Consider the following 27,022-nt stretch of genomic DNA (forward strand, 5'->3'; position numbering starts at 1 on the left):
TGTGACGAAACTTGTTAAATAAGCATGGCCAGCCGTCTCTTTAATATCATCACAAGCTAATGTCAACTAATTTTTTTTGTCGATTTGCTGGCGTCAAAGTTTAAATTCTAAGAAACATTTTTCTTATTAACTCAATAAACATACTAGATGAGAAAATAAGTATTTCACACAGATACTATTAAGATGTTATGGGAATTTAAACCTGAGACCACTAGTCCACAAGTCAATACCCTTTTTCATCAGGGTAGACCCCGTTGACGAAAACTAGAACTCTAAAACCATCATATATAGGTCATGCCATAGGTAGATGATATCAAATTTTATAAGAATATACAAACTATTTTTATCATATATACTAATTATATGGGATCCAATGCAATCAATAATGTCATCAATATTTGCAACAGCATATTATTCGAAGACCCAAAGTGCTTACATATAATTTGACAAGAGAAAAAGAACAAAGTGCTTCTATATCGAACTTCTAAATGGAACATTTCTGAAGATTCTCCATTACAAGATCTCAAGTGCTTATATATATATTACATTATCGTCTACTAAAGCATGTATCTATCAAAAAATTACATGTCCTTTTTTCTTTTTTTTTAAATTAAATTTTTTCTCTTCTTCTTCTTCTTCTTCTTCCTCCCAATAAGTCAAATTCTCCCTCTTATTACAGCAAATTATTTTGGTGTTATACAGCACGCGCACGCATGAGATTAAAAAATAGTAATAGTACATCGAGAAAGCAAAGGATGAATCAGATAAAATTGACATGGTTTGTGAGGATGAAGTGAGAAGGAAAAGGATGAATCAGACACAACTCATCGACTGTACTTCCATATACATCGTCTTTTTCTATCTTTCTTCTCACATGTCGTATCACGAGAGATATAAATGGAAAAGGTATGAAAATGGTGCATGGAAGTTATCTTCGTCGTGGATTCGGAATGATAGTTAAGTACTTATCTGACAAAAGAACAAGCGATTTTGATAGCCCAAGTTCCGTGTTTGAATTCCCTGTAACCCATATTGCTTCTATAAATTAAAAAAGAAATAATGAACTATTGAGCTAATAATAATAGGTTTTATATAACGTAACGTAGGATCATTAGTAAGGTGGACTTTATTTGAATATTGCAAGGTGGCTAGTTTAGAAAGATAGTCAGAAGATATATATATATATATATATATGTCGTCCTTTATCGTGCTAAACTATGATTCCGAATTGATTAGAATTTTAATCATAAGTTTACAATATGAGTATAATATGTTTATCTTCTCAATCTTAAAGAGTCAAACTTTTTTTCATATATTAATTACTGGATATAACTATGAACTGAAATACAAGCTTGCCTTGATGACGGGGTAACTATACCTATTTAGACTTTAAAAGCAATGTCAAGTGAAAAGAATTTGTAGCTTAAATGATTAATAGTATTTATCTTTGCACTTAGAAAGATTTAAAATTCGATTTTTCTTCTTCCAACATCACTCATATAAAAAAGAAAGAGAAAAAAAAAAAAAAAAAAAAAAAACAGCAATGCCAAGCTAAAAAAACAGCATCGCTCATAGAGGATGGGTGATAAATTCCGTTACAGAAGAAGCAACATAAAAGGTAGTCTAAAGACTCTAAACCCAAATCATTGGTAGGACCCCATCGCCCACTAAACCTAATTTATTTTTATTTTTTTTCACTTTTCCTCTCCATATACGCAAGTCCCACATATTAATTCCACTAACCAAAAGAATTTAAAATTCCATATCCTACTTTACCAGAGTGCACAATCCATGCCCCCTCTTCCCCCCTTCCCCAGTTATAAATACCTCGACAACTTCCCAGAAAAGAAAAGCATAATAACCAAACACAACTAAAAGGCTTAAAGGGCTTCAAATTCATGGCTGCTGCAGGCAAGTTTGCTGCAATTGGTTGCTTTTGCAATGACCGTTGGGGTGACATGTCACCTCAGCCACACTATCCTTCGATGCCTAAGTACCCGAAGGGCACGTCTCCGGAGGCAGCGACGAATGTGAAGGGGTCTGAGGTGAAGGCCTTGTTCTCTGTGGTTGGCATGACATGTTCCGCCTGCGCCGGGTCGATTGAGAAGGCCGTCAAGCGGCTTCCTGGCATACGAGAGGCTGCCGTGGATGTACTGAACAATACAGCCCATGTTCTCTACTATCCAAGCTTCGTAACTGTAAGTTGTTGTCTTGGAAATTCCTTTTCAATTCTTCTTTCTTTTCCTTATGTTCTCTTATCAGCATGTCCGAGTGTAAACGATTGATTAAGTTCTTAACTTAAAACAACATAAATATTTGTTTTACTTCTCGAAAAGTACATGTTAAGTTTTCGTTTGATTTTCTTTCCTGCTCTTTTAATCAACTGAAAGGCCAGTTGCTACGTTTTAATCAACATAAAGCCAAATTAATTATTGGATAAGTAATCTTCAAAGACGAGAAATTATTGGATACTATTTGAAACAATAATGAACCCAAACTTTGTCCCCAGAGACTAAGTTTTGGGTACATTATTATTATTATTATTATTATTGGATACTATTGGAGTTCACATCAAGCAGTGAACAATTAATGTGGTGATAAACTTTAAAATCCTCTTTATTTAAATAGAACAAAAATAATACTTAAACATTACACCTTGGCATGGCAACCAGCAAAAGCCCCCAGCCAGCCCGGAGCGAGTTGTGACCCTTCGTTCCAAAATCAATCATGTATTTTTGGTTACATTGGAGGAAAGTGAAGGGATTTGATCTGGATGCCATGGACGGGAGGGGGAATCCACCATCAAAAGCTACTTTTATTTACTTTTCCCTTTATTCCCTTTTCTGACCAGAATTATCTTGATTTGAAAGCAATGAATAATTTGATAAATAATTAACCTGGCTTTATATATATATAAGAAGGACTAACCTCTCGATCAATAGTACTTTTTTATTTTTTATTTTATCATTATTTATAGATAAATCTTGTTGAGAATTATCTTGATTTGAAAGCAATGAATAATTTGATAAATAATTAACCTGGCTTTGTATATATTAAGAAGGACTAACCTCTCGATCAATAGTACTTTTTTATTTTTTATTTTATCATTATTTATAGATAAATCTTGTTGAATATTCCAATATGGATTCTTTTTATTTTATTTTAATTATTTTCATTTTAATAGACTATTGGTTTATGTATTTGTCCCTTTAAATTAAAATAGTTGTGTTTTGCATTTTTTTTTTCCTTCAGAAAGGACAATTTTTGGATTATTTGAACATTTTAACCAATAGCTTTTCTTATTTTATTGTTACCTTTATACAATTTTGTTGGACATGAACTCTAATTATAAGTGTCTTATTTGTTGATAATATAACATTAAAATCTAATCTGACGTTTTGCATTTTATTAGAACATCATCTAGTATAAGTTAATTATGATCAACAAAGTTTATTCGTTAATATATAAGGCCTTGACTTGCAAACCAATGATCTCCAAATTCGAGCTCCCATACTACCTTGATAGTGTGTATGTGTGAGAAACCTCCTCCCATTATAGTTTAGATTATCGGTTGTATTCTAAAGTCTAATCTAGAGGTTATAATATATGTCATGTGTATAGCAAAATAGACTGTTGATGTTGATGTGTTATGTACAACTAATAATAATCAATCTTCGCATTAGGGCATCCTAAACCCATTTTAGTTTGTATAAGGTAATTTTCTTTAAATTAGAGTGTGCATGGTCTGGTTTCCTTCATTTTAACCCTCGAAATGTAATGTAATAATTCAAATAGGTTTAGTTTAAACCTAAAACTAATAGCATATCCGAATTAAACAAATCTATCTAGTGACCGGTTTGGTTTAATCATTTCCCTTGGTAAGCAACTAAGCAAATATGTTATACTTTTTTACATTTATCAACATGTACTACAAGAAAAATGATCTTTCTCATAGAAAAATCTTGCCCGGCGAAATTAACTCTATGCTGGGTTTTTTTTTGGGTGCTAGTGAACTTCATACAATAAATTGAATAAAATTTGAGAAATTTTTAGAGAGAGAGAGAGAGAGAGAGAGAGAGAGATTACACATCAACATTATGTGATAGAGGTAAGACGTAGGTACAGATATTATCTTTTGTTAGGTTCTTGGTTCTCTCTCAATTGCAATAAGGACTTTAAAACTTGCAGTTTACTACTCAATAAATTTGGTGCAGATGATCACACATTCACCAACATTCATATAATAATGATAAAAACAATTACTACAATTCATATAGGAGGAGAAAATATGTGAGACTATTGAAGATGTTGGATTTGAAGCCAAATTGATCAAAGAGGAGACAAGTGACAAATCTAGACAAGTATGCAGAATAAGCATAAGTGGAATGACTTGCACCTCTTGCTCCTCCACTATTGAATCAGCCCTGCAAGCAATTCATGGTGTACAAAGAGCTCAAGTGGCCTTAGCAACTGAAGAAGCACAAGTTCATTATGATCCAAAGATTGTAAGCTACAATCAGCTATTGGAAACAGTAGAAAACACCGGTTTTGAAGCCACACTTATTAGTCTAGGGGAAGACATAAGCAAGATTGAGCTCAAAGTTGATGGCATAAAGACTGAGCAGAGCATTAGAGCAATAGCAAAATCCCTTGAAGCACTTCCTGGAGTTCAAAACTTAGAGACATTTCCTGAACTCAACAAAATTTCAATTTCTTATAAAGCAGATATTGTAGGACCAAGAACTTTCATTGAAGTCATCGAGTCATCAGGCTCGGCGCATTTTAAAGCAATGATATACCCTGAAGAAGGAAGAGACACTCACAGAAAGGAGGAAATCAAGCAGTATTATAAATTCTTTTTGTGGAGCTTGTTTTTTACAATTCCTGTGTTTTTAACCTCCATGGTATTGATGTATGTCCCTGGAGTTAAAAAGGTGCTTGATGTTAAAATTGTGAATAAGTTGAATGTTGGTCAGATTCTAAGGTGGGAGCTGTCCACTCCAGTGCAGTTCATCATAGGCAGGAGGTTCTACATTGGATCATACAAAGCGTTGCGCCATGGTTCTGCTAATATGGATGTTTTGATCGCCTTGGGAACCAATGCAGCCTACTTCTATTCAGTGTACATAGTTTTAAGAGCTGCAAACTCTAAAGATTTCAAGGGTACAGATTTCTTTGAAACTAGCTCAATGCTTATTACATTTATCTTGCTAGGCAAGTATCTAGAGGTTTTGGCTAAAGGAAAGACATCTGAGGCCATTGCCAAGCTTATGGACTTGGCACCTGAGACAGCAACATTGCTGACTTTGGATGAGGAAGGAAATGTGGTAAATGAACAAGAAATTGATAGTAGGTTGATACAAAAGAATGATGTGATTAAAATCATTCCTGGTGCCAAAGTTGCTTGTGATGGTTCTGTTATGTGGGGGCAGAGTCATGTGAATGAAAGCATGATAACAGGAGAAGCACGGCCGGTGGCGAAAAAGAAGGGTGATGCAGTCATTGGAGGCACTGTTAATGAGAATGGAGTGTTACATGTTAAGGCAACAAGGGTTGGATCAGAGAGTGCTCTTTCGCAGATTGTTCGACTTGTTGAGTCTGCACAAATGGCCAAGGCTCCTGTACAGAAGTTTGCTGATCGCATTTCCAAATACTTTGTGCCAATGGTAACCAATTTGACATGAATGTCAGTCATATCATACTTCTCAAATAATTTTTAAAAGTGTTTCAATTTGTATTATATTTGTGCATGTCTTTGTTAACAAATGGCTTAAGTTTTGCAGGTTATCGTACTTTCATTCTCGACTTGGCTTGCCTGGTTTTTGGCAGGGAAGTTCCATAGCTACCCACATTCTTGGATCCCATCTTCGATCGATAGTTTTGAGCTTGCTCTTCAGTTTGGGATCTCGGTCATGGTCATAGCTTGCCCTTGTGCTTTAGGCCTAGCAACTCCTACTGCTGTTATGGTTGGTACCGGAGTTGGTGCATCTCAAGGTATACTGATCAAAGGGGGGCAAGCATTAGAGAGTGCGCATAAGGTTGGCAAGGGATATTCATCTTGCACTTTTCTACTATGGAGAAAATGCAAATATTTTTTCAATTCTAATTAGTTAGTCATTAAATTAGAGAATGCAGCCAGTAAGTCATAAATCTAATTCATTTATCTTTCAAGACTGCACATTAGCCTCTTAGCTTTAGGTTCTCATGGATCTGTAATATGAATATTATAGGTGAACTGCATAGTCTTTGACAAGACAGGGACTCTCACAGTTGGGAAGCCAGTGGTTGTTAACACAAAACTCTTGAACAATATGCTACCTCATGAATTCTATGAACTTGTTGCTGCAACTGAGGTAGACATTTCACCATCAGTTTTTAATGTTTAAGAAGACCTAAGTTATGAACAGAAGAAAAGCCTATGCTATTTAAAGTTGCTTTAAGATTTTATGTTCATTCATAGTTAATTTTGTGTAAATATATAAGGTGAACAGTGAGCACCCACTAGCCAAAGCTATTGTTGAGCATGCCAAGAAATTCCGAGAAGGTGAAGAGAATCCATCCTGGCCGGAAGCACGAAACTTTGCATCCATTACTGGCCAAGGAGTAAAGGCAGTTGTTCGGGAGAAGGAAATACTCATAGGGAACAAGAGCTTAATGTTGGATTCTAACATTTCCATAGCAGTGGAGGCTGAAGAAACACTTGCAGAAGCTGAAGCTTTGGCTCAAACTGGGATACTTATAGCTATAGACAGGGAAATGGCAGGAATTGTAGCCATATCTGATCCACTGAAACCCGGTGCTCGGGAAGTGGTTTCCATACTCAAGTCTATGGGAGTTAGAAGTATCATGGTTACAGGTGATAATTGGGGTACAGCGAATTCCATTGCCAAGGAAACTGAAATTGAAACTGTGATTGCAGAAGCCAGACCTGAACAAAAAGCTCAGAAAGTGAAGGATTTGCAGGTATGTCATGTATTTTCAATCTTCGATTATACTACTGCATTTAGTTTTAAAGCTAAATGCAGCACCTCTTATAATTATATCATTGTTTGAACTGAACTTTCAAATCTTGATTTTCTTGAGATAAAAAGTTCTTAGTCATTCTAATACAATAAGATTCATCTTTTTTATTCAAAGGCTTCAGGCTACATTGTGGCAATGGTAGGAGATGGAATCAACGACTCACCGGCACTTGTGGCAGCAGATGTAGGAATGGCAATTGGTGCTGGCACAGATATTGCTATTGAGGCAGCTGACATTGTGCTTATGAAGAGCAACTTGGAAGATGTGATAACAGCCATTGACCTTTCCCGGAAAACCTTTTCTCGTATTCGGTTGAACTACATATGGGCATTGGGTTACAATGTGCTCGGAATCCCAATAGCGGCAGGCACCCTGTTTCCATCCACCAGGTTTAGATTACCACCATGGATTGCAGGAGCTGCAATGGCAGCCTCCTCTGTTAGTGTTGTTTGCTGCTCTCTGTTGTTGAAGAACTACAAGAGACCCAAGAAGTTGGATGTCCTTGAGATACAAGAAGTACGGATCGAACGATAATAGCGGTTTCAAATCAGTTGTGCATATTCATGGAGTTGGGTTTGTCTAGAAAGTTGGAAAAGCTAGTTGATTGATGAAGAAAAGGTGTACATAGAGTGACGATTGTTTACTTCCCATGTATATTATGTTGATCTGAAGATGAATGAAATTTTGCTTGCAGAGAAAGATTCATGAATGCAGGCCTTAATCTTTGATGAACTGTTACTGCATTAACATCAACTCATAAATAACATACCCTATAGTGAGGAAGATGCTACTTTTGCCACATCAATTGCTAGCAAGAGAGGTGAAGAGGAAGAGAGTGGTGCAGCTCAAAATCCGCTCGAGTTGAAATTTAAGAAAGTAATATGTCCCATGTATTAACTAGATAGTGAAGTAAAACATTGTAAATGTCAAATATAAATTGACATTTCCAGTTGCAGCCAGGCTCAATGTTCCACATGAAAAGTCAATTATTCTCACAGCATTTTTTAAAATCACATATATGGATTCTCACATCACATCTTTGAAGGCAATTTCGACCTATCGCTGGAATCAGTCTTATTGCTTGCCCTCTTCAACCGCTGCTCCTGGAATCTTGTTTTGGCTCTGAAGAGGACATCATGTACTTCGTAGAAGTGAGGTCTTGTTGCATTTTTAGTATTTTCAATCCACTGTAGAACTTTCGTGTGCGGATCAAGTATACGACTGCGATCCTTCTCCTCCAAAAGCTAAACACAATAAGTTATATTATGAGATTACATGTTGTCTTCCACAAATAAAGGTTTTTATTTTCTAATTTACAATCTTTTATTACAACAAAAGACTGGAGCAAGAGATCACATACCACAAGCAATGTAAAACTCCAGAAGAAAATTATAGAGGGATTAATCCAGGGAAACATATAGTTTCTAGCTGATCTAACATACAATCACAAGATGAATAAATGGAGTGGAGTTTTTTCAAACTTGTAAATGGAGTGGAGTGAAATTTATGAAGTTGGTATGGCACTGATTATCTTATTTCGGATAACCAGTTTACCTAAGTTAAATCACATTCTTCCTGTGATGTCAGAAAACATCAAGCACCAAGATAAAAACTGAAATAGACAACAGTATAGTTAGCACACTTAGAATACATCAAGACGCACTATAACCACTCCACAAATACTTAACCCACCAAGAGACCTGTTTACCGCTCTTCAAATAAACCATCATGAAAAGAAACCCAAAAAAAAAAGAAGGAAAGAAATGACATCGAGGAAAAGTTTTCAATTTGCCAAACCTTAACCTGCTGGTCTATCCAAGAATAGAGCTTCATATCTCTTTTTATTTTGTCGTAAATAGAGCTTCATATCTCAGCATGTCATCTTTTACTTATTCCATGAGTAGAGTTTTGTTTACTTGACAAGTTGAAGAAAGTCCTCTCCGACCCCCACCCCTCCAATTTTTTTGAATGAAACTGATAACCCATAGAAAAGTAACATTATTAAACATTGAATGACACATCTCTACCTCAAGTTGCATGATTTCACAAACCAAGCTGAGATCTGCTATGGATGGTCGGAAGCCACCCAGCAAGAATTTTCCATTTCCCTTGAGCCAAATGGACTCTATTGTTGACAAAGAGGACGATAAAAGTGTCTCAGCTTCAGCAGCTGCTTGTGGATTTGATGGAAGTCCAAACACAGGTGCTAGTACAGTATGAAGAACAAATGTCGCTGAAACAGAAGCATCAAAAAAGAATAAATAAGGGAAGAGAAAAACACATGAAGTACTTTACAGTTCCAATGTGTCTCTTGCGATAAGAGTAACATCACAACAAAGAATAACCAGAAATCATATTGTGTCAAAGGTATAATGCTCACTACAGCAAACAGATGTATGCATATGAAAATTCAATAGCCATTGCAATAATGGAATATGCAGCAGTGTGACCCCATATCTATGGCTGCAACAGAAAGGATGCATGTGATATAATACAAAAGGATTTAATAACTACAAATTATGTTTAATGAGATTTGAATTGGCAGAAGGCATATGCACCTGCAAATTGAAAAATACAGACTAAACTGGGTAACTTAATGAGGTATAGGTACTTACTGCTACAAAAGTAACCAGTAACCAAAGGCAGATATTACGAGACTAATTTTTCCCACTTATTGTGCAGATCCATTAAAAAATGAGAACCGAATGCCACTGGCAGTGACTAGAGAATTGAGCCATTTCTTCCCTTCTGGGGCCTGAATCTAGCCAGTTATTTATCACTAGTCATTCCTACAAACTTCTTTTGAATTTATTGTACATAGGTTCTTCAAGGTATAATTTGTCTAGAAAGTATTTTATGAAATCATAAATAAGATTTATTCCAGCTCAATGCAAGGAAGAACAAAAGCATGACCAAATGCAACCAAAGACTAAAACATTTGGAGCATCATTTGGGAGACAAGTATTGAGACCTGAGCCACGGCGTAAGTTAGAGTGATGCCAATCCAACACTGAGTTGATTTTAGCTCTCGCGAAAAGATCAGAAGGATACCTGAACGCATGAAAAGAAAAAGTTAGTTTTAAAATTGAAGATAAAAAATGAGAAGCTATTTGAGAATATTAACAATTTAAAATTGAAGCTGCATTAAAGCAGATACCATGATAACCAAATTTACATGGAAAATAATATATAATATGTGTATGTAGGTCCTTATTATCATGACCAACAAAGTTTTGGGCACACACGTCTTAGTTGATGACGTTGCTGTTTTCCTTCTCATGTAGTCCATTAACTTCATCTGTTCTTCTAACATATCAAGTAACTGAAGAAATCATAATTGCCAAGCTTGCATTGCTTACTTTTGTGGAAATAGTTACAAGTCTGTTCTACATAGAAGAAAGAATAACCAAAAATTTGAATTTTTTCATTTGTAATTCCTTTTCTTTGGATATTCAGAGACAATCTGAATGTTCAGTCATGAGGCCAACTTGTTTGTTCAAAATCTGAATGTTCAGTCATGCGGCCAACTTGTTTGTTCAAACTACCCAACCAAACCCATGTCATTGTTTGTTCAAGTTGGGTATTCAATACAATCCCTAAGCCTTTATGTCAAAAGAAATAACTGCGCAAAGAAGCAACAGGACTTACCAAGAATCTGCAATTCCAGGAAATGCACAAGCAAGATAGGTAAGAATTGCATGACTGCCAAAAGAAATTAATTAATTAATTACTTAATTAATTAAATAGAAAAAACTTATGATAGTTATTAGAGTATCGAAACACAGAATATAACTAAATTACCTTTCAAACAGATTAAATCTCCCATCAGAAATAGCAGGAACTTGTCCCATAGGGTTTATTTCTACAAGTCATATCCAAAAACAAAAAACCAACAGTCATTGAGGAGATATCATCCCGCTCATCCAACATAAATGCCTTCTCTGTTTTTTATTTCTTTTTCTTTTCAGTTTCAGTAGAGTAGATGACTAGATACTTTACCACCATGCTAGGACACCAGTCATCATAAAAAATTTACTACATATTGTTTCTAAACTCACTAATTAAACCCGATTAATTAACGACTCTTCTCATGTGATTTTTTTTATAGGGTTCTTCTGAAGTGATTCAATTGTGCTGATTAGCAAATCATGTATTTCCTACAACTCACTTGTTTTTCCCTTTTTCATCAAAGTGGCAATGGGAAACTACAAAGTAGCCTTCCCATGCCTTATACCCTCTTGCATGGTTATCATCCAATATGAATAATTCAGTTCCACACAATTGAGTCTCAGAATTTGCAACTATCCACCAACATATGACATAACCCAATTACCCAAATATGTTTTCTAACCAATTTATTATTAGTAAATGAACTTTGGAAAAACTAACCACCAATTATAAAACCCAATTCAATAGAAACTACATTAAATAAAAAAAAATAAAAAAAAAGGCATACTTTTGAATTCAGGAGATTTGTGTTGACGTTTGGCTATGTCTATTTTCACCTCCTCGAACTCTATTCCATTTGCCCTGTTATAAAAACAAACAAACAAACAAAAACAGACATTCCAACAAATTAGATGAGAAAAAGACACAACTTTAAAACAACCCAGTTTCAAATTACAGAAAAAAAACTGACAAATTCATCAATATAATTACCAAACAAACAATTAGACAGGGAATTTTGACAAAGAAGAGAGAAAGGAAATTACTTGAGGAAGATTAAAATTGCACGTGACGGTTGTGACATTCGATCAACGTATACTTTCAGCTTCATTCTGTACTTTCTGTGCTGATTCTGGGTGAAATTCTATATCTCTCTCCTTTCTCTTCTTCACTCTTGCTGGTAAATATGGTGATGCTATCAGTATCAGTGACCGTGGAGCTTCTGACGTTTTGTGTCTGAGCTTATCTGGTTCTCCGTTCCAAAAAGTAGAAGAGCTCATTTGGTTTTTCGATTTATAGTTTGGGTTTCGGGTATTTCGGATTTAGTCCGGATAAAATGGGCTGGGACGGGCCTCTTTTGTGGTGGGCAGGATTAGAAAAGCCCAAGTTGACCCCACATACGCTGGTCCTCAAAACGACACCGTGCCAGATTCAAGAACATGAGCCTCGATGTGCGAAGAACTGACAGTATGGGCAGTTGACACGTGGACAGATCGAGATAATTCATTTTTATTTAAATTTTTTCATTTGATTTAATTTATTTAATTTTCTAAGCAGTGTGTGAAATAAATTTAAATGTAATTTAAAATGATGGAGCATGGTGGTGGTGGTGAGGCAGTGGTTGTGGAATATTAAATGGTATGCGCATTCTTCACGCCACGCAGAGAGAGGGCATATTCAATGCATGGAAGTCAGAGCTTTTACTAACTTAGCTGCTGGACTGACGCTCGTAGTGATTTTCTCTTTAGCTAAGCAATCGTTACACTGTCGGGTGGTGTTACAATTAATTCATTTTATTATAATAAGTGAATTAGTTAATGACATTATTCGACAAATAAACATTTACTTTTGAGTATTTTCCGAAGCTTAGGGTAATATATGAAAAATGAGAAACAACTACATTAGTTAAGAAATAAAATTTGTTAATAAATGTTGAGAGTAATGGAAGGAGGAGTATTAATTTCAATTTAGTAGAGATAAGCAATTTGCTTGTTTAATTGCTCGAGTGTAAGATGAATGGGCATTTGCGAATGAGAAAAGTAACCGTTTCGTAGCCAACACCAAGTGCTCATGTCAAGAAAATGAGATGGGTCGCATCTTATGCATTCCCTTTAGAAAAAAGAGAGAACCAAACTGAGCAAACCGAGAGAGTGATAAAAATAAGGACAAAGGAGAAGTGATATTTCAGAAAAGAGAGAGAAACTCAAAAAGTGAAAGCCAAGGAGCAACCATAGCTTCTTATCTCGCCACCATAAACACTGTTAAGCAATGCCACTTTGCTTTTAACTCTCTCTCTCTCTCTCTCTCTCTCTCTCTCTCTCTCTCTCCCCCAAGTCTCAAGTCTGTCAAACCATAAACTCAACAACCCAATTCTTTAGCTGCATTGTCATCCTCTTCCTTGTTCTGTCAGTCCTCTACCACCACAGCTTGTAAATGGCCAAAATCTGAAGCTGCTGCTTTTAGCTTCAAAGGAGGTAATTATATGTAAGCATTTTAGATTGGCAAGCTACTAGCTTTGTTAAATTCTGCCTTTTGCTCTTCTGCAGCTCTCTGCTTGCCTCTTCTTCTTTGTTATGAATTTTTCATTTGGTCTGTCAAAGTTTCATAAACTCTAATTGCCCATGAGTCACAGACTAAAATTTTGTTACTTGTAAGTTGTATGTATGCATGAAAAATTAAGTCATAGATTTGACCTGCATTTCAGTTTTCTGTCTTGTTTTTGTGATGAGAAGCTGAAGACTTGGACAACTTAGTGATGAATTTCTGTCATTCTTTGTTTTTTTTTGGGTTTTCTTTCTCATCTAGTGTAGAAATTTTTTGAGTTTTCCCTAGGGAAGGAAAATAGTTGAACCATGCACCTCACTTTCACAAGTATTTTATTTTCCAACTTATATTATAATGTTATATATTACTTCATTTTCTTGCACACCAAACAGATCTTGCAGCACCCAAATCCCAGTTATGGTTTTTTGTATTTTTGTGACTTTTAAATGGTGAATATTCAGTGAAAAGCTCATGTGTGTTAAGCGGCCTTTTAGGATCTCACGAGGTGTTGCTTTTTTATGTGCTCAACTTTATGTAATTTGTAGATTGGCTTGAATCTTGCACATGCTTATGCTAAAAAGTTGCTGACTTGTTTGCTTTCCCAATCTAACCCAAATGGTTTGTTTAGTTTTAAGTGTCACTTTTTGTATTTTTCAAGTTAGTAGATGTTTTTGGCCCATAAAGAATTTGGAGATTGGCTTGAATCTTTATAATTTAAATTTTCCACTAATAATTAAAAAAAATTTAGTCCAGTAAAATATGCAGAAGAAGTTAAAAGAAGATCTTCTAGACTGTATATTAGGGTGTTATTTTTTGGCCATAGATTCTGCTCTTGGACAAGGTGAGCATTTTAGTTCCAGAAATTTAATAGTTCACAGTCTTGTTCCATGGCTTTTTCTGTGGATCCTGTTCCATGGTTTTTCTTTCTTTTCTTTTTATAAAAAAATAATTAGTTGCAGTTGGTAATATTGAATGCTGATCAATCAATATGTGGGTGTTCAAAATATTCAGCTAATGGTTTCTTTTCTTTGACAAGCATTTTGATGCATGTCCAGCTTGACTAATGTGATCTCAGTAGTCAGTATGCTCTTGCTTAAATTTTCTCTATCAAGTTTCAGCTTAGTTGTTCATCTCTGTTACATTTCACTGCTTTCGATTACACATATACATCAGTATCTCACTTTAATTATTCCCTTCTCTGCAGGTACCTGTAGTTCTTTTCCATTTCTGCAATTACTATGAACAACCTTAAGCTCGGGGTAGACGTAGTTAGCGCTCACAACCTTTTGCCTAAAGATGGGCAAGGTTCGTCCAATGCCTTTGTGGAGCTTTACTTTGACGGTCAGAGGTTCCGTAGCACTCTTAAAGAAAAGGATCTCAACCCTGTTTGGAATGAGAGCTTCTACTTCAACATATCGGATCCTTCCAACCTCCACTATCTTACACTTGAGGCCTATGTCTACAATAATGTCAAAGCTACCTACTCCAGGTCCTTCCTTGGAAAGATAAGCCTCACAGGGAATTCATTTGTTCCTTATTCTGATGCTGTTGTCTTGCATTACCCTTTGGAAAAGCGTGGCATCTTTTCTCGTGTAAGAGGAGAGCTTGGCTTAAAGGTTTATGTTACTGATGACCCATCAATTAGGTCCTCCACCCCAATTCCTGCTGTTGAATCTCTAGCAAATTCGGATCATGAACAGGCTCAAGGAGATTCAAATCCTATTATGAACTCTTTTCGAAAGGAGAAGGTTGAGATGAGACACACCTTTCATCATCTTCCTCATCCAGGTCATGATCAACAACACCAGCATCATGCTTCTGCTGCACCAGATTCCCACTATGTACCCAAGTATGAAGCTGATCAAATGAAATCTGAACAACCACAGCCTGCAAGGCTCGTTCACATGCACTCTGCTTCATCATCACAGCCTGTTGATTTTGCATTAAAAGAGACAAGCCCTTACCTTGGAGGGGGAAGAGTTGTTGGTGGCCGTGTTATTCACGGAGACAAGACCGCAAGCACCTATGATCTAGTAGAACGCATGTATTTTCTCTATGTAAGGGTTGTTAAGGCTCGTGAGCTTCCTGCCATGGATGTTACTGGGAGTCTTGATCCATTTGTTGAGGTGAGAATTGGAAACTACAGAGGAATTACAAGGCACTTTGAGAAGCAACAAAATCCAGTATGGAATCAGGTTTTTGCGTTCTCAAAGGATCGAATGCAAGCATCTGTGTTAGAAGTTGTGATTAAGGACAAGGATCTAATTAAAGATGACTTTGTTGGGCTAGTAAGATTTGACATCAATGAGGTGCCACTTAGAGTTCCACCAGATAGTCCTCTGGCTCCAGAGTGGTACCGGCTTGAGGACAAGAAAGGGGAGAAGATTAAGAGTGAACTTATGCTTGCAGTCTGGATTGGCACCCAAGCAGACGAAGCCTTTTCTGATGCCTGGCATTCTGATGCAGCTACTCCTGCTGATAGCACACCAGCTGCCTCCACAGTGATACGTTCGAAGGTCTACCATGCACCAAGGTTGTGGTATGTGCGTGTCAATGTTATTGAGGCACAAGACCTTTTTGCAGCAGAGAAGAATCGTTTCCCAGATGCATATGTCAAGGTACAGCTTGGAAACCAGGTTTTGAAAACAAAGACACTCCAGGCTCGGAATCTAAACCCCCTTTGGAATGAAGACCTTTTGTTTGTTGCTTCAGAACCCTTTGAAGATCATCTTGTCATTTCAGTTGAGGATCGTGTTGGCCCTGGAAAAGATGAAATCATTGGGAGGGTCATATTACCACTTAACTCTGTAGATAGGCGTGCTGATGACCGTATGATCCATTCCCGATGGTTTAATCTAGAAAAGCCAGTTGTTGTGGATATAGATCAGTTGAAAAAGGAAAAGTTCTCAAGCCGCCTTCATCTCCGAGTTTGTCTTGATGGAGGATATCATGTTCTTGATGAGTCTACTCATTATAGTAGTGATTTACGCCCCACAGCAAAGCAGCTATGGAGGCCATCTATTGGGGTTTTAGAACTTGGAATCTTGAATGCGGTGGGGCTTCACCCCATGAAAACACGTGATGGAAGGGGCACATCAGATACATATTGTGTGGCAAAGTATGGTCATAAATGGGTCAGGACAAGGACCCTTGTTGACAACCTGAGTCCAAAATACAATGAACAGTACACTTGGGAAGTCTTTGATCCTGCTACAGTTCTTACTGTAGGAGTATTTGACAACAGCCAGCTTGGGGACAAGGATTCTCATGGTAAAGACCTGAAGATTGGGAAGGTTCGAATTCGTATCTCAACACTTGAAACAGGCCGTATATATACTCACTCATATCCCTTGTTGGTTCTTCACCCTACTGGTGTTAAGAAGATGGGGGAGTTGCATTTGGCAATTCGATTTTCATGCACGTCTTTTGTAAACATGCTTTACATATACTCAAAGCCACTACTGCCAAAGATGCACTATGTAAGGCCCTTCAATGTTATCCAGCTTGACATGTTACGTCACCAGGCTGTGAACATAGTTGCAGCAAGGTTAGGCCGAGCTGAGCCACCACTTAGGAAGGAAGTGGTGGAATACATGTCTGACATGGACTCGCATCTTTGGAGCATGAGACGGAGCAAAGCAAATTTCTTCAGGCTTATGACAGTTTTCTCAGGAGTATTTGCTGTTGGAAAATGGTTTACTGATATATGCATGTGGAAGAATCCTATAACCACAGTGCTTGTCCATGTTCTCTTCCTTATGCTTGTTTGCTTCCCAGAACTAATTCTGCCCACAGCTTTTCTTTACATGTTTCTGATAGGGATATGGAACTTCCGCTACAGGCCTAGATATCCTCCTCACATGAACACAAAGATCTCACAAGCCGAGCTAGTGCACCCTGATGAGCTTGATGAGGAATTTGACACATTTCCAACAAGCAGGAATCCGGAGCTGGTGAGAATGAGGTATGATCGCCTAAGGAGCGTAGCTGGTAGAATTCAGACCGTAGTTGGTGATATAGCTACCCAAGGGGAGCGGTTTCAGGCACTGTTGAGCTGGCGTGATCCGCGTGCTTCAGCCCTTTTCGTGACATTGTGCCTCATAGCTGCCTTGGTGATGTATGTGACACCATTCCAGGTAGTGGCAGCATTGGTAGGCTTCTTTATGATGAGGCATCCAAGATTTCGCCATAGACTACCATCCGCACCCATCAACTTCTTCCGCAGACTGCCTTCTAGAACCGACAGTATGTTGTAAATTAAGGCTCAATGTTTCTTGCTGCAGGGATCATTATTTACTGACTTTAAGAAGTGCCGAACCATGAACTTCATCTTTGTTGACATTGTTGTTGTTCTGCTTGCTGTTTCTTGCTTCCTGTCTAGGGCCACTAGTGAGATATGTGGGAACATGAATAAGTCAAGTTGTATCTGGCCTTTTCAGCCCTGCTTAAGTAATATAAACTTTTAAAGAAAATTCTTGCATTTTCTTTTATTTTCTTTTATTATGCAAGTAAAACTAGAATTGCTTCACGCGATCAAATTTACTGATCAAATTGTAAATCAAATCTTCTTCATCAACACAGTTTTTTTTTTAAATTTAATTTTTCCATGTTCAACTAGATATATCATAGCCATGGCATAAACATGTCGTGCAACTATTGCAATTTACAAGTCAAATGCAAAGCTTAATTTTTGTTTTTAATAAAAAGTCAAATACAAAACATCAAATATATATCAGGAAAACAAGTCAAATACAAAGCATCATTGGTTTAAGTTATAATTGGTCTATTTTTTTTATTTTTTTATATGTCTTGTGGAGGAGACTCAATGCGCATGTCAACAACCATTATAGAATGATCAAATCATATAATATGGTTGAAACACAGCCTAAGAATATTATTAGTATTAAGGTATAGAATCATCTTCAAACGTGCACCCAAATCAGATGCTTCCTTTGTCATACGTGCTTCCATGTTCAAATTAGGACATGATGAAACCTTCCCCTTGCTTGAACTTAAAATCAGAGGCAGACCCCTGCACAAACAGCAAGCACTTTTCCCACAATGGCCAGTATTTCCATGTCCAAAAGAAAATCCAAACTCACCAGAAAACCAGACCCAAAAGAAGTCTGCAACTGTGTCATTGTTCTGTTCAAGTTTCTCCATCGAATCCCGGCTGCTTTTCTCATTCTCTTTCTTATCTACCTCTGGTCTTCCTCCACCACCATTATCTCCGGCAACATTGTTCACATTTGTGTGTCGTCACGAAAGCTCAACGATCATTACTGCCTATCTGCTGGTAAAACCCAACCCAATTTTGAAATCCCAATTCCTATAATCAATAATAGCTCCATTTACCTCCAAACTCCAAACCAGCGTTCGAACCTCCCTCTTTCGCTATCGCCTAATTTGTACCAAGACAATGGTTCCATTAGTCCTGAATCCACTGTCAATGGTGAAATGGTGATGAAAGAGACTGTTGAAGTTGTCCATGATGAGGCTGATCCAGTACTTATGAGGAATGGAGAGAACAAAGACAGAGAAGAGGAGATTGCAAATGCAAAGAAGGAAGTCGAAGAACAGCTACGACTGCACAGATCATGGATATCGGAAAACAAGCAAGCAGAGTGTGAAGGGAGGGGTGTATATGTGTATGATCTGCCCTCAAAGTTTAATAAGGATTTGGTAGGTCAATGCACAGACATGGTTCCATGGATGGACTTCTGCAAGTACTTCAAAAATGAGGCCTTGGGAGAACCAATTCCTAAGCTTGGAAATGGTTGGTACCAGACACATCAGTATTCATTGGAGCCAATATTCCATCAAAGGGTTTTGCAGCATCCTTGCAGGATTTACAATGAGAATGAAGCCAAACTGTTTTATGTCCCATTTTATGGTGGCTTGGATATTCTAAGATGGCATTTTAAGAATGTTTCCAATGATGTGAAAGATGCTTTGAGTTTGGAGCTCATAACTTGGCTTGAGAAACAAAAACCATGGGCTAAGAATTCAGGTAAAGATCATGTAATAGTGTTGGGGAAGGTTTCATGGGATTTTAGGAGAAAGGACGGTTCATGGGGAACTAGACTGTTGGAGATTGACCAAATGGAAAACCCAATAAAGCTTTTGATTGAGAGGCAACCATGGCAGCCAAATGACATTGGCATTCCACATCCAACATACTTCCATCCACACTCAGATGATGATATCATGGCATGGCAATGGAAGATCATCAGTTCACATCGAAAAAGGTTAGTGAGCTTTGCTGGGGCAGCAAGGCCTGGTGCAGCTGAGAGCATAAGGTCCATATTGATCAAACAATGCAATTCATCAGCAGACAATGGAAACCAATGCCACTTTCTTGATTGTAGTTCAGGTGGATGTGACCAGCCAGAGTCAGTCATCGAGCTTTTCATGGAGTCTGAATTCTGCTTGCAGCCTCCAGGGGACAGCCCAACTAGAAAATCCCTATTTGATTCTCTAATTTCGGGTTGCATACCTGTGCTATTCGATCCGTTTACAGCTTACTACCAGTATCCATGGCATCTACCAGAGGATCATGAAAAATATTCTGTGTTTGTAGACCAAGAAGAGGTGAGGCAAGTGAAGGTGAATGTGGTGGAAATGCTGATGAAGATTTCTAAGAAGGAGAAGGATGATATGAGGAGGTATATTGTGTATGAATTGCTACCTGGTTTGGTATATGGAGATTCAACTGCCAAGCTTGAGAAGTTTCAGGATGCATTTTCCATTATAATGACTAGTCTGATGGAGAGAGTGACCAAAATGGATTCAACAGCATAACTGAGGATGACTTGTTCTTTTTTGTTCATTGATTAACTTTTTTGCCCTTTTGAATTCATATACAAAGCATAGCATTGTGCGGAGGGAAAAGAATATTTGAGGAATACAATACATACTGTTTTTTTTATATTTAACATTCTATTCTTCCAAAGTCGAATTGTTACCGTAAATATGATAATATAGTATTCTAGTACTTGTAACCCAAAAATATTATTTTTAGTAATATTTCTCTTTCTAATGTTGAAAGTGATTGCAAATTTGAATATCACTTCTGTTCGTTAATAAAATAAAGTATTCTTTTACTTACCTAGTAAGTTTAAACACGTCGAAACTACAAAATAACGACCTTGAAAAATCCAATTCAAAAAATACAAAACCAAAACTGTGACTTTCATGAAACCTCATTATCCCAGAAACAAAATCTAGAACCAAAAATTCAAAGACAAACCAAAATTTGCATCATAACAAAATTACAAAACAAACAGTCAAAATATTCTGTTCACACCCATTTAATAAAATTTCAAAAAAAATGGAAATATCCAGTTCACACTATTCACACTGTCCACCTACAGAAAATTTAGTCCATTGGCCCAACCATCACCATAGAAGTCCATGACGTCTTCTCTGATGCAAGAATCCTAGCCGTACATTTTCCTCCTTTCTATAAGATAGACACTTTGTCCTTGCACCTTTACGTGTGCGCTTAAGAAATCGCCTACGTGTACAGCTATCAATCATGCACGTGTACTTGTACAAATCCGTCACCTACAAATCCGAAACATAAATTGAAGCCCGTTCTCTGCTTTGTGTCTCAATGCTCTGTTCCTCTACTCGCTTTCTCTTACGAAGAAATCTCAGTGTAACAGCTTTATCTGCTTCACTGCTTTCGCCAAAGCAATTCTCGGCCAATTCCAAGCAGACCCTTTTGCGTTTTTCACAAGTTTCGTTGTCTTCTCCGTCAATCAAAGTAGCGTTTTCGAGCCCGGTTTGGTGTACTTTGCGATCGAACAGTACAATGGCTAGCCAGTCTGGGTCTGGAAGTAAATCTATCCATGATTTCACTGTCAAGGTTGGTTTTTGAGGAATTTTGATTCTGTTTACTTCAGTTTTAGACACGAATTCAATATTGAAGGCAAGTCGGTTCTTTTGATTTTCATTTTACATTTGGATTTGGGGATCTTTGTTTGGTTAATAGCTTGGGTTGTTTCAATCTGTAATTTTGATGCAGAAATAGGGGATTTTACTTTGTTCACCTTATTCTTTCTTGGATTTGAATAAAGGACAAGATTGATGTCATTACCCCAAAGAAAACATAAATGATGCTTATAATTCTTAGGCTTGCCCTATATTTTTAGAGTCATAAAGAAGAGAACTTTATTTTCAAAAAAAATGGTGACCCATACGGATTATTGATGGGAAAGGCCCCTACTTTAATTCAGTTGCCCTTCATTTTCATGCCAGTATTTGTGTTTTTAGGTGTTGCTCTGTGATGATAATTGGGTTTTAATTATCTTTCTTAGTATTGAATATCTCAGTGGGTTTGGATTGTGCCTTTGGAGCCAACCCCTTCTCTCAATTGATGTGTCAACTAACTAGTAATGGGGTTTATTTGGAAATTGATATCTATGCAAATCTCTTCCATGTTTCATCGCTTCACTGAGAATTTGATGTGCATAATATGTCCTTTTACTTGCAGGATGCCAAGGGTAAAGATGTTGATCTTAGCATCTACAAAGGGAAGGTTCTGTTGATTGTCAACGTTGCATCACAATGGTACACCATAGCTTCTTTTCCTTCTGACTCTGTCCCTCTACATTAAACAAAAATAATGTCTTAGTAATTAACCTTCTTCATAATTAGAAGATAGCAGCCTTTTGTGCTCTCTTTGATTGCAACCTTATTTATACAGTTTGCTATTTGATTTTGATGCAGTGGCTTGACTAATTCAAACTACACAGAGCTGAGTCAGTTGTATGAGAAATACAAAAATCAAGGTTTGCCTTTTCACTCCGTTCCTTTCACTTGTTCCTGTTTTTGATTTCTCTCTTTCTCACCCATGCTTATACTTCATCCTAAGACCATTTTCCTAGAAACTCTTTATCTATTGAGGTGATTTTGCTTAGGCTGCTATGATCTTTTCTGGCCTTTTCTTTTGGTTGCTTTATAGTTTACTCTTGCTTCTGTGGCCTTGTAGGTTTGGAAATCTTGGCATTCCCATGCAATCAGTTTGGAGCTCAGGAGCCAGGATCAAATGATGAGATTGTAGAGTTTGCTTGCACTCGCTTTAAGGCTGAGTATCCCATCTTTGATAAGGTAGAAGTTGTTTCTGATTTCATTTCGATGCGAATGAACTGTGAAAGCTATTCCTTTCCTTGCATGGAGTTATGTTATTAACAAGAGCTGGAGATTGACATGTTTTCAATATGTGCTTCCAATTTTAGGTGGATGTGAATGGTGACAATGCTGCTCCCATTTACAAGTTCTTGAAGTCGAGCAAGGGTGGGCTCTTTGGTGACGGCATTAAGTGGAACTTCTCCAAATTCCTTGTTGACAAAGAAGGGAATGTTGTTGACCGTTATGCCCCTACAACTACTCCTCTTAGCATTGAGGTAGAAAATCAATCTTCATGCCACTACCTTAATTTCATTTCAAGTGAAGTGATTTGATTTTTCTAATTGACTAACAAAATTCTGGTTGGTCTTGCTTTTGTTTTGCAGAAGGATGTAAAGAAACTGTTGGGGGTTGCATGAGCAGCCAGCTCTTTATGAATAAATGAGAAGCTGTAATAAGAATAAAGCTGTCTGTAATAAAAATATGTATCTCTTTGTATTGTTGGACTTGTTTTAAGGTACTTTACTGATGTTTCAGTCAAGCAGTAATTTCAAATACAGACAGTACCTGTATGCAAATTTGTGTTCTGAATATAATGGTGTATTTTGGAAGAGAGAAGAAAGCATTTACATTTCAAATGATTTATTGGATATCAACGTTTAAAATCTCTCCAATTCAAGTTCATTTTAAATATTTGATATTGAGAGAAATTCAGATTGAGGAAGAGGTAGAAGAGGGTAGCTGGAATGAGAGGAAGAGGTTTGACATATTGTTGGGCTGAATATCAAAATCCCAATTTGACAAGTGAAACACTTTCAGTTCTTATTATATTCAAAACGAAAGCTTTCTGGAATATCAAGTGGAAAAGAAGCAAATGTAAACAGCCTCTTAGTACAGAAGGAACAAAAAGCAAAAGCAAAGTGCCTTCCCAAGGGGAACAAGGCTTGCATACAAATGGTCAATAGAAAAGTGCTTTTTCAATGTATATTTTATCAAAAAAAAATTATATATATGTATATTAATCGACAACGAGCAATAGAATAATAACTTTCGTTTTCACTAATATATAATAATACATGTTGACATAAGATTTTAGTAGTATAATGGTTTGGAGTAATTATTTCTCGAGGAAAGTTTATGAGTTCAAGTCCTAGTATTCGTATAATGTGTTTAAGTTTAATATGTTATCATCCATCTCAATAGGAAAAGTCTGAAAAAAAATATAAAAATATACATGTTGAAAGGGAGAGTGACAGAAATTTCATCACAAGGAAAACATCTACCAGAAGAAAGAACAAAAAAGCGTCATTGCTATTGTTCATGTCATACTAGTATTGGGCATTTTGCTGCTCAACAATTGAACAAGTCTAAGCCCAAGGCTGAAGAGTGCAGCCCAAAGTTCAAACAACGGGTCGAAGTGAAAATGAGGGGCATAAACGCCATTAGAGGTCAGTTGAACATGAAAGCCAATTTGATTGAGAGCTTGGGAAGTCAAAGAGGCATATAGGGTTTGTCCCTTGCTGAGCTAGTTCTTCTTCTACTTGAGAGTTTCATAGCAGACAGTTATAATAGGATGACAAGCCAGCCAACAGAGAACCCAAAAACAATTTATGACTTCACTGTCCAGGTAAGCCTGTCCATCTTCAACTAGTTTATGCTTTTTTGCTGCATCTTTTCAAGGCGGTTCTGTACATGTTCTTCAAATTGTAAATAGTTTATTAGTAGATGGGTAGTTTTGGAGTGATGCGATTGTGTTGAAAGTGTTCATTTTTCTAGCAATATTAATCCCATAAAAGAATTATGAATGCTCGGTAGTCGTTCTTGGCATGTTTGAGAATTTTCCTTGGTCTGGTTGGTTGCCAAGAAAAAGAGAAAGGGTGATGTTAATGGGATTATATGTGGAAACTCAGTTGATAAGTAAATGGTCTTTGTATCTTGATTTTGTTGCTAGTCTGATAGTTTTAAAATTTGTATATTAGTGCAGGATGCTAAGGGAAATGATGTGGATCTTAGTGTGTACAAGGGAAAGGTTCTACTGATTATCAACGTTGCTTCAAAATGGTATTTTCTCATATTCGTCGTTTCTCACATTCATTTTTTCTTTAAAAATAAAAACTAGTTATTCATTGATGTTTTTCACTGATTTGGCAGTGGACTGACCAACTCAAATTACACGGAGCTGAATCAACTATATCAGCAATATAAAGATCAAGGTTTGCATTTTGAACTAATATTGTCCTTTCATGCCTGCTATTTTGACAATCATTAGAGAAATAATTGCAATATGGTAACGAGGTTTAGGAAAATCATGCTTGAGCTGACATCTGACAAATTTGTGTTCTTACATGTCGATTCCGCTTCTTTCTTCCTTTACAACTTCCTCTCTAGCTAGAATACTTGTTTCATTTTTGTTTCTTATTTATTTAATTGACTGTTTTGCATATGCTACAGTCTAGTTTTATCAGAAAAACATGTAGCCCCTGAATGTCTAGTTCGAAAATCCTGTTTTCAACATAAATGTACTATAACTAGTTCAAAACTTTACTGAAATTTTACTTTTTTTCATCACTTTTGTCCCCTTTGTACAATATACTTTGCGCGTTGATGCAGGCTTGGAGGTAGTGGCATTTCCATGCAACCAGTTTGGTGACGAGGAACCTGGAAGTAATGAGGAGATTGAAGAGTTTGTCTGCACTCGTTTCAAATCAGAATTTCCAATATTTGACAAGGTAGATCTAGGAACAATAGATGATTGTTAGATCTGCTTTCCAACAGCTTACACAGACTACACTTTTAGGCCAGACAAAAGGTTTTTTGACCACATGCTCGTCCATAGGCTTTGTCTAATGACAGAGAAGTGCATTTCCATCTTTGTGCATGCCAACAAACTTAGTTTAGTCAGTAAGACTGGTTGAGGATCTTTGCATTTACAAGTCTTAGTTGCAATATTTCAAATGTGGATGTATTTAGGCTAGCCAGTAACTAATTTTACTGAATGAACACTTACTTCAAATCCTTTATAACTTTTGCAAGTTAGAAATTTGACATGTGTTGTTCCTATGGCCATTTCAACTCCGTCTGAGAGCTTGGATTCACTGTCTTTTTTCTTGTGTTAGATTGAAGTAAACGGCGATAATGCTGCTCCATTGTACAAGTTCTTGAAGTTAGGCAAATGGGGTTTCTTTGGAGATGATATTCAATGGAACTTTACCAAGTTTCTAGTTGACAGGGATGGGAAAGTTTCTGATCGCTATTACCCAACAACTTCCCCCCTTAGCCTTGAGGTAAATACCCAGTTGTCCAATTCTCGAATATTAATTCGGTAATGATGCCTCTGTTTATTGTGGTTGATAATCACTAGATTTGTCAAGTGATCATACTGTTTTCTTACAGCGTGACATAAAGAAGCTGTTAGGGGTCTCATAAATGCTGAGATGTGAAGGCTTCAAGAGGGTCATAGTGTAAGCAGTATGCATATGCTTGCCTTTTTGTGTATTAGGATGGATGGGAAAAAATGCCTTGCTTTTGTGTGTTGTTGTGGCTTCAAGACTGATTTAAGGACCTAAGGCTGTATCTGTGTATATTGTATTGTATTTGCACAAACTGAAACAAAACCGTTTGGTTTGTATAATTGAATGTTGTCGAAATTCTTACCCTCCCAATTCCACTAAACCTTTTATGTGCAGTAGAGCCTAATGGCGCATCAACCAGCCAGCATTCTTCAAAGACAAAGGCAGGCGAGCCATCATCCCCCACCATAAGGGGCATAGAGGATGCAAGAGACAAAATTAAGGGCATGGATTTTTTAGCTGAATGTACTATACAAATAAAATTAATTTTTTTCGGTTTGGTTTAATCGGTTTTCAATGGCCTAAAACCTTATCTAAGTAAGTTGGATTTATGAAGCCAGCGTGAAATCGGATCTAAAATCCAATTTAAAATGTTTGTATTGGATTGGATTTTTGAGAACCCCTACTCTCCCTTTTTTTCCTCAACCTAGGAGGCAATGGTATGCATCCATCAGTATTGTTTCAAAGAAAAAAGAAGACAATTTTGTAGAACTCCATGTGAGAATGCCACCTACGGAAAAAGAAGGAAACAGTCGAGCTATGAAGCATTATGTTTTATGAAAGTGACAATGGTTTGCATAATTTTTCTGGTACAATATGTTATGTGTGCGCCAAAAGCTTAAAAATAAACCTAAGATGTGTTAAACGGACCGTGTCAGGCTGACTAACTCATTTAGAGTCGACCTATTTAATAAAAGGATTGTGTCGGGCTCGTTCATTTATGAAAATCACTAATTTCGGCTCAGACCGAGCTCATGTCGGGCCACTAAACGAGCCGAGATTGGCCCACACAAAATTTGACTTATGTATTGCATTTTTGTTAAATAAATTTTTTTAACAATTATGTATATACTAACAAGATTTATTATTTGTTGAAAAAAGAGGCCAATAACTTTATTTAAAGTACATTTAAATAGATATTCACTAGATTATTGTTTGAATTTTAAAATTTGAAACTTCAAAAACAAAATCATTATTTTATACATAAAGAAAATATTAAATTTTAATATATATTATTAGAGAAAAGAAATAGACTTGAATTTAATATATAAATGTAATAATATTGTGTATATTTTTCTCTATAATAA

General features: G+C 36.7%; 6 protein-coding genes across 9 annotated transcripts; 5 read left to right on the plus strand and 1 right to left on the minus strand.

The window, feature by feature from the left end:
• The first annotated feature begins 1,813 nt into the window (after nucleotides 1–1,813).
• LOC117627155 (probable copper-transporting ATPase HMA5) lies at nucleotides 1,814–7,746 on the plus strand. The gene is made up of 6 exons (XM_034359084.1): nucleotides 1,814–2,198; nucleotides 4,278–5,666; nucleotides 5,784–6,038; nucleotides 6,231–6,353; nucleotides 6,484–6,963; nucleotides 7,138–7,746. Exons 1-6 carry the CDS (start codon nucleotides 1,899–1,901, stop codon nucleotides 7,555–7,557), a joined length of 2,967 nt encoding a protein of 988 aa, XP_034214975.1. The 5' UTR covers nucleotides 1,814–1,898; the 3' UTR covers nucleotides 7,558–7,746.
• A 116-nt stretch (nucleotides 7,747–7,862) lies between these two features.
• Nucleotides 7,863–11,964, minus strand: LOC117627156 (glutathione S-transferase T1). 2 transcript variants are annotated; one of them, XM_034359086.1, is made up of 7 exons: nucleotides 11,736–11,964; nucleotides 11,480–11,553; nucleotides 10,825–10,885; nucleotides 10,672–10,725; nucleotides 9,995–10,074; nucleotides 9,051–9,256; nucleotides 7,863–8,267 (listed from the first exon to the last, which is right to left on the minus strand). In XM_034359086.1, exons 1-7 carry the CDS (start codon nucleotides 11,798–11,800, stop codon nucleotides 8,055–8,057), a joined length of 753 nt encoding a protein of 250 aa, XP_034214977.1. In that variant the 5' UTR covers nucleotides 11,801–11,964; the 3' UTR covers nucleotides 7,863–8,054. The 2 variants fall into 2 exon arrangements, with proteins under 2 accessions (XP_034214977.1, XP_034214978.1); XM_034359087.1 differs by lacking the exon at nucleotides 11,736–11,964 and having other exon boundaries at nucleotides 10,825–10,887; nucleotides 11,480–11,534.
• Nucleotides 11,965–12,839: 875 nt separating this feature from the next.
• On the plus strand, nucleotides 12,840–17,705 carry LOC117629404 (FT-interacting protein 3). Of its 3 annotated transcripts, none has more exons than XM_034361984.1 (2): nucleotides 12,840–13,173; nucleotides 14,438–17,705. In XM_034361984.1, exon 2 carries the CDS (start codon nucleotides 14,472–14,474, stop codon nucleotides 17,487–17,489), a length of 3,018 nt encoding a protein of 1,005 aa, XP_034217875.1. In that variant the 5' UTR covers nucleotides 12,840–13,173; nucleotides 14,438–14,471; the 3' UTR covers nucleotides 17,490–17,705. The 3 variants fall into 3 exon arrangements, with proteins under 3 accessions (XP_034217875.1, XP_034217874.1, XP_034217876.1); XM_034361983.1 differs by having other exon boundaries at nucleotides 12,840–13,163; XM_034361985.1 differs by lacking the exon at nucleotides 12,840–13,173 and adding an exon at nucleotides 14,056–14,074.
• A 349-nt stretch (nucleotides 17,706–18,054) lies between these two features.
• LOC117629405 (xyloglucan-specific galacturonosyltransferase 1) lies at nucleotides 18,055–20,053 on the plus strand. Its single transcript, XM_034361986.1, has one exon. The coding sequence runs from the start codon at nucleotides 18,295–18,297 to the stop codon at nucleotides 20,032–20,034; it is 1,740 nt and encodes a 579-aa protein (XP_034217877.1). The 5' UTR covers nucleotides 18,055–18,294; the 3' UTR covers nucleotides 20,035–20,053.
• Nucleotides 20,054–20,704: 651 nt separating this feature from the next.
• Nucleotides 20,705–23,015, plus strand: LOC117629406 (probable phospholipid hydroperoxide glutathione peroxidase). The gene is made up of 6 exons (XM_034361988.1): nucleotides 20,705–21,103; nucleotides 21,731–21,807; nucleotides 21,967–22,028; nucleotides 22,229–22,347; nucleotides 22,476–22,643; nucleotides 22,752–23,015. The coding sequence occupies exons 1-6, from the start codon at nucleotides 20,849–20,851 to the stop codon at nucleotides 22,782–22,784; spliced, it is 714 nt and encodes a 237-aa protein (XP_034217879.1). The 5' UTR covers nucleotides 20,705–20,848; the 3' UTR covers nucleotides 22,785–23,015.
• Nucleotides 23,016–23,820: 805 nt separating this feature from the next.
• LOC117628547 (probable phospholipid hydroperoxide glutathione peroxidase) lies at nucleotides 23,821–26,046 on the plus strand. Its single transcript, XM_034361025.1, has 6 exons — nucleotides 23,821–23,992; nucleotides 24,350–24,426; nucleotides 24,517–24,578; nucleotides 24,976–25,094; nucleotides 25,482–25,649; nucleotides 25,759–26,046. Exons 1-6 carry the CDS (start codon nucleotides 23,939–23,941, stop codon nucleotides 25,789–25,791), a joined length of 513 nt encoding a protein of 170 aa, XP_034216916.1. The 5' UTR covers nucleotides 23,821–23,938; the 3' UTR covers nucleotides 25,792–26,046.
• The last annotated feature ends 976 nt before the right edge of the window (nucleotides 26,047–27,022 follow it).

This window comes from Prunus dulcis, chromosome 5 (genome assembly GCF_902201215.1).
Source record: "Prunus dulcis chromosome 5, ALMONDv2, whole genome shotgun sequence".
Lineage (NCBI taxonomy): Eukaryota > Viridiplantae > Streptophyta > Magnoliopsida > Rosales > Rosaceae > Prunus > Prunus dulcis.

Coding starts and splice junctions, on each gene's coding strand:
- LOC117627155 (XM_034359084.1), top strand. CDS start 1,899: ATGGCTGCTGCAGGCAAGTTTGCTGCAATTGGTTGCTTTTGCAATGAC. Junction 2,199..4,277: donor ACTATCCAAGCTTCGTAACT/GTAAGTTGTTGT, acceptor CAATTCATATAG/GAGGAGAAAATATGTGAGAC. Junction 6,354..6,483: donor AACTTGTTGCTGCAACTGAG/GTAGACATTTCA, acceptor TAAATATATAAG/GTGAACAGTGAGCACCCACT.
- LOC117627156 (XM_034359086.1), bottom strand. CDS start 11,800: ATGAAGCTGAAAGTATACGTTGATCGAATGTCACAACCGTCACGTGCA. Junction 10,726..10,824: donor AGATTTAATCTGTTTGAAAG/GTAATTTAGTTA, acceptor TTCTTTTGGCAG/TCATGCAATTCTTACCTATC. Junction 9,257..9,994: donor TAACTTACGCCGTGGCTCAG/GTCTCAATACTT, acceptor CTTCTGTTTCAG/CGACATTTGTTCTTCATACT.
- LOC117629404 (XM_034361984.1), top strand. CDS start 14,472: ATGAACAACCTTAAGCTCGGGGTAGACGTAGTTAGCGCTCACAACCTT.
- LOC117629405 (XM_034361986.1), top strand. CDS start 18,295: ATGGCCAGTATTTCCATGTCCAAAAGAAAATCCAAACTCACCAGAAAA.
- LOC117629406 (XM_034361988.1), top strand. CDS start 20,849: ATGCTCTGTTCCTCTACTCGCTTTCTCTTACGAAGAAATCTCAGTGTA. Junction 21,104..21,730: donor TCCATGATTTCACTGTCAAG/GTTGGTTTTTGA, acceptor TTTTACTTGCAG/GATGCCAAGGGTAAAGATGT. Junction 22,644..22,751: donor CTACTCCTCTTAGCATTGAG/GTAGAAAATCAA, acceptor TTTGTTTTGCAG/AAGGATGTAAAGAAACTGTT.
- LOC117628547 (XM_034361025.1), top strand. CDS start 23,939: ATGACAAGCCAGCCAACAGAGAACCCAAAAACAATTTATGACTTCACT. Junction 24,579..24,975: donor TCAGCAATATAAAGATCAAG/GTTTGCATTTTG, acceptor GCGTTGATGCAG/GCTTGGAGGTAGTGGCATTT. Junction 25,650..25,758: donor CTTCCCCCCTTAGCCTTGAG/GTAAATACCCAG, acceptor GTTTTCTTACAG/CGTGACATAAAGAAGCTGTT.